The sequence below is a fragment of the Pseudonaja textilis genome, chromosome 10 (assembly GCF_049901715.1).
Source record: "Pseudonaja textilis isolate UNSWEBS1 chromosome 10, rPseTex1.2, whole genome shotgun sequence".
Lineage (NCBI taxonomy): Eukaryota > Metazoa > Chordata > Lepidosauria > Squamata > Elapidae > Pseudonaja > Pseudonaja textilis.
The window spans coordinates 12,445,009-12,450,583 of record NC_141999.1 but is presented as its reverse complement, the minus strand read 5'-3'; the positions used below and the strand labels follow the sequence as shown (position 1 = coordinate 12,450,583).

Genomic DNA, 5,575 nt, shown 5'->3' with positions numbered 1-5,575 from the left:
GCAACCCACATTGCTCTCTTCTCTGTTCCTCCCTGCGAGCTCTAAGATGAAGATGAGGTGGGCCTGGTTCTTGCTCTGAATTCCCTCTCCCTTGTTCTACCTCTCTCCTGCTCTGCCCAGCCGGACTTTGCCCTTTCCCAGGTTCTTCCACAGCAGACGGAGCCACACTCCCACTCCGTCAGCTGTTTGTCTTCCTCCTCAGACTCCGACAGCGGCATGACGGTATATTATTTGGGTAGTCCTTGACCACAAGTGGGACCTGACAATCCGTCCTGATGTAATGTAGTTAAGTGAACACACCCCCCCACCTGCCTGATTTACCTTTCTTGCCTCAATTGTTAAATGAGACATCAGGTATCTCACTCAATTTGCGACTCCCTTGCCAGCTTCCCCATTAATTTTGTGTCACGGTAATGCTGGCTACCTGTCACGGTTCCAAGTCTAGCCAGTCAGAAACGAGGCCACACCATTGGTACAGCAATTCCCCTTTGCTGGTCTCTCGACTCGGCACGCAATAAAATGGGAATCTAGCCAGCATTACTGGCTTCTGCCTGCCATGAGGGTTTGGCAAGCCCCATGGTTCGTTCTAGGCCTGTTCCAGCAAAGACTTGCCTGCCACTACTGCTTCATTCTTCCAAGGCCCGTCCAAGTCTGTTGCGCTCACCCCCCTCCGTGCACCTATCACAACGCCCAGCACCCTAAATGCAGTAGTGCACCCATGCGACGCGCTTCCACTTCCTCACTGTGGCAACTCCAAAATGGCACGCGGGGCCATAACCGCCATGTCGCTGTCTTGGATGTTGACACTTTGCTTGTCAGAAGATGGCTGGGAAGGTTGGAAAACGTGATCAGGTGACCTTGGGATGTTGCCACCTTTTTAAATGCGAGCTGATCACGTGACTAAGAGGATGCTGCAATGGTTGCATGATGACTGGTTGCACATTTCTTTTTTCAGTGCTATAGTAACTTTGAATGGTCATTAAATGAATGGTCATAAGTCAAGGGCCACCACTCTATCCGTTGCTATTTTATACGTCTGTTAAACTACAGAACTACAATTCCTCTTAGATGATGGAAAATATTCTGCACAGGATCATCAAAGTCAATCTATTATTGAAATAGTTAATACTTTCTACCTGTGCCTATTAGAAGAGCCGTGGTGGCGCGGTGGTTAAGAGTGCAGTACTGCGGGCTACTTCTGCTGACTGCCGTCTGCCTGCAATTTGGCAGTTCGAATCTCACCAGTTAGAAGGAAGTATTGCAGGCTAATTCTGCCCACTGCCAGCAGTTCGATCCTGATTGGCTCAAGGCGGACTCGGCCTTCCATCCTTGAGGTCGGTAAAATGAGGACCTAGATTGTTGGGAGCAATAGGCTGACTCCGTAAACTGCTTAGAGAGGGCTGTAAAGCACTGTGAAGTGGTATATAAGTCTAAGTGCTGTTGTTATTGCTATTCCCTGTGGATGAAAGATCAATAGGAATCAATCTAAACTCAAACAAGTCTCCGTAATAAATGCAACTTGAATACACATTAGCAAATTCTTCAAAAAGAATGAATATGTATTATTTTAGGTCACACAAAAATTGCCGTGGACCTAAAAACAAACAAATACCACCAATTTTAAATTCAAAACCATTTCAGATTAATCTGGCTCAAAGAAGATTTGACTACTATTGCCCAAAGAGGAAGCCAACAGCAAAATGATCTTTTTTATTGTTAAAATAATTTGAAAATAACCTACAGTCAGATTAGGGTAAGGCAACTGGATCTCTTAATGTATTTTTCTTTAGAAGAACGTGAGGCATATATGTATTTCTGAAAACCTTCCACCTTTATAAGAGGAATGATCCCACTGCGGTTGCAATCCATCTCACACAGGGGTGGGATTCAAAAATCCCAGCAACCGGTTCGCTACCCAGTTTCTAGGTGGGCATGGCCATGGTGGGCGTGGCCTACCAGAACTTCCAGGAGGGTCATTTTCACCTTTCCAAGGGTCCAGAGGCTTCTACCGGGCCTCTGGGAGGCTAAAAATGGCCTCCCTGGGCTCTGGAGGCCCCCCAGAAGCCAGAAACAAGCCCGTTTCCGGACTTCCAGGCCTGTTTTTCCCTCCTCCCAGAGCCTCCACACAGACCCTGCACTTACCTGCATTGAAAATGGGCCGTGTGGAGACTCCTGGGAGGGGCGGGTGAGCGGGGCCAGCCGGTCATTTCAAATACCGGTTCGGCAAACCAGATGCAAATTTAACATCCGGTTTGCCTGAACCGGTCCAAACCGGTAGAATCCCACCCCTGATCTCACATCAATCTTTTAGGATCTATTTTCTCCAAATGGACAAGGGGCTTTAGCTGCTCAGCAAAACTCCTCATGTCGTCAGAAACCATGTCTTGCCCCGCCGGTGCCACAATGCTGAGCTCCACCAGGTAGGAGAGAGACAGAGGCTCAATGTTATCGGTGTTTCCTGGGAGAAGGATGCGGAAGATCTTGTACACCACAATCTTCATAATGCCTTTGCGGAACACATGCCCCTTGGCTACAAACTCATGGTCCATGCGGAAGCCCATTTCTACCAGGAAGTCTGTCAGGTTGTCTGAGGTGGCAATGTCCACACAATTCCGCACCAAGGCATGGCGGTTTTTGTCTCCCATTTCCGGCTGTCCAAGATACCGCAAGTGCCAAGGAGCACCAGGTTTGTCCATGGAGCGTCGCGTGCGAAGGACAAACGGGCTGGCCTGCTGGCCTTTGAGAAGGAAGACCATCTCGTGATCTACAAAAGTCTCGGGCTCCATGTTGTCACAAAGGCCACGGAGTCGGTGAAGAAGACTCTCCAAGCTTTGATCCAAAACGCTACCTGGAGAAAAGGCAACACGGAATTGCTAATTTGTCTTTACTGACACGGGGCAAAGTGTTCTGACCCAGCTCCCCAAACACGACAAACCCTATGACTTCAACTCAAAATATTCCTTTATTAGGAACGTCGGCAGCCCCAGCAAACAGTTTCTCTCGCAGGCGAATAAGTCCGGCTGGCTGGAAGAGGAATAGTTGTCTGCCACATCTATTCATCTCTGCCCCCTGCCTTTTATCTCCAGAACTAGGATGGGGCCTCACCAGCAGCAGTGGCTTTTCCTTCCCAAGGATCAGCCCACGGATTTCCACTGCTCTCCTCTCCTCTGCCTTCTGCACATCCAGGCATCAGGCACTGGACCCAGCTGTTCCTCTTCTTCCTCATCAGACACCTCCAGACTTGGGGGCTGTTAACTCTCCAATTGAGGGCTGACGGACAGCCCAGACTCCGCCTCTCTCTCTCTCTCTCTCTCTCCCAGTTCTATTCCCTCTTCCACCTTGGGGCTCCCAGTTTGCCCTGATACTGACACTGCTCCCACGCCTTCTCCTCTGATTCGGCTGCTGGAGGGGCCGGCAGCCGACAGGCCACAACACAAAGTTTCTTCTTGTTCACTAATCTGCCATTTTCTAAAAACTGTGTAGGACCACAAATAGCACCAGGGTCTCTCTAGAAACTGTACTGAGTAGAAAAAGGCACAACCCTCCAAAAGAGTAAAGGGGTCAACTTGTACATTGCAAACGAGTAAGGGGGGGGGGGGGGAGGGAAATTGGCACAACCTCTCCACCTCCGTTGTAACTTTGAATGTTCACTAATCAAACTGTTGTAATTCGAGGACTATTTATATTCAGATAGTCAAGGATAGTTCACAATTGAGTATATACTGTAGAGTAACTTGTATTTTTAAATATGTAATGTGTCCAGCAGCCCTATGGGTTGCCAGCTCAAAACCTAGGTAATATTTCTTTCTATATATTTTGGTAGTGCAGTTATAAAAGGAGGGTACTTGAATGATTAAACAACTTTATATTCTTTTAAGGGACTGCCATATACTTTAAAATTAATCAGATATAAGAGTCAAGCAAATCCTTGCCTATAACTCACCTTGAAGCAAGTGTTCCATCATGTTTATGGTACCGCCAGTGACTGGCATCATACTAACAGGTGGGGCCTCCATTCTATGAAGTTCCCTACAATAGCAAAGAACACAACATATTTAAAAATCTAGTCCTGGTTCTCCTATGTGATACCTTTCTGTCCTGTTACAATTTTAGCTCCCAAAATTTCCAAGCAATATGGGATCTATAGTCCCAATACAGAGAACGCTAACTTAATAAAATACAAAGCTGCAATATTGCCTTTGCAAACAAAAGGGATTTACCCAAAGGAAGCATAGATGATATGTCTTTCTCCTTCTATTATTTTTGCGCCTACATCTCCTATTGTCTAATAGTCAATCAGGAATCCAACATCAATTAGAAGTTGAATGAACATTTGGTTGTGGTGGGGTTTTTTTTAATGGGGTGTATAGAACCACAGATTTAATAACATTGCTGTGGTGAAATACAATCCAAAAGCATGACACTCAGATCACTTTTTTATAAAGAAAAGAGGCAACCCTTGCAAATAAGCCCTGGAAAATGACTAGCTTAGCGTTCAGATGAGAAACAGCAGCTTGTTGGAGACTAAAAGGTGATTCATAAGTGTGGCTAGGTTAAAATGCCATGCATGCTGAGCCAAAATATCTTGGCTTTTTTGTGGTGTGAAGCCAGACAGCATTATTATTAAATTAATTTTAATCACACAACACACAACATATATAAGAAAAAAACACAAATAGGCAAACGTGCCTATTTCCCCCATTATTCTGTGAAGTGGGTTGGGCATAGGAGGGGGGGGCTCAAAAAACTTTTAAATTCACTTTGGGGGGGGGGGGGGGGGGGGGGGGGGGGGGGGGGGGGGGGGGTGTTTTTTTTTTTTTTTTGTTTTTTTTATTTTTTGATTGTGGTTTTTTGGGTGGGGGGGGGGGGGGAGAGAGATTTGGGGGGGGGAGGGTTGGGGGGAGTTATCCTGGCGTCGTTATCCTGCGACACGTATCCTGGGGCAGATGCACACGTTTTGCCTTTTTAACCTCCTTTGGGGAAAGCTGCATGTAGCTGCAACTGGATCCCAGACCCCCGGCCCCCCACAAGACCCCAAGTCTCTTCTTAAAGAGTAAAGCTCCCGGGTCAGCCAGCACGCACCTGTCCGCCCGGTGAAGCAACCCTCTCTCGACGCACGTGTGAATCCCACAGTCAAAGATTCTCCTATTAAGCGGGAGTCTTTCCTCCTGGACCCCGGGGAAAGCACCGCGCGCCCACGCAAAGCACCGCGCGCCCACGCATGCGTGTTCCTCTCTGCCTGTCCTGGGCGGCGCCATCTTCCTATTACGTCATTGTACGGAAAGCTGCCGCCTTGGGTGAAAAGGAGAAAAGAAAATGGTGCTTTGCAGGAACCGAGCTCCACTGGGGAAACCTGGCTTGGTTCCGCGTGACGTTTAATTTTTGCGCCTGTCTGAGGGCGTGGGTGTACCAAAGAGGCTGGATTCTACACTTTTGTTTATGTGCCTTAGTTCAGATCAAGGCATGCTAGAGATTTAGGATACTAAATGCTCTAGATCTTGAATTGAGGCCATTTCGAATAATAAAGTTAGAATAAACTTTACGGTTACTTTGAATATACACTAATCGGCATACA

At 47.3% G+C, this 5,575-nt stretch overlaps 1 protein-coding gene across 1 annotated transcript; it reads right to left on the bottom strand.

The window, feature by feature from the left end:
- Positions 1-1,550: 1,550 nt before the first annotated feature.
- MED18 (mediator complex subunit 18) lies at positions 1,551-5,355 on the bottom strand. The gene is made up of 3 exons (XM_026702503.2): positions 5,083-5,355; positions 3,944-4,029; positions 1,551-2,848 (listed from the first exon to the last, which is right to left on the bottom strand). The coding sequence occupies exons 1-3, from the start codon at positions 5,256-5,258 to the stop codon at positions 2,295-2,297; spliced, it is 816 nt and encodes a 271-aa protein (XP_026558288.2). The 5' UTR covers positions 5,259-5,355; the 3' UTR covers positions 1,551-2,294.
- Between the last annotated feature and the right edge of the window lie 220 nt (positions 5,356-5,575).

Coding starts and splice junctions, on each gene's coding strand:
- MED18 (XM_026702503.2), bottom strand. CDS start 5,258: ATGGCGCCGCCCAGGACAGGCAGAGAGGAACACGCATGCGTGGGCGCG. Junction 4,030..5,082: donor TTGCTTCACCGGGCGGACAG/GTGCGTGCTGGC, acceptor TTGCTATTGTAG/GGAACTTCATAGAATGGAGG. Junction 2,849..3,943: donor GATGGAACACTTGCTTCAAG/GTGAGTTATAGG, acceptor CCTTTTCTCCAG/GTAGCGTTTTGGATCAAAGC.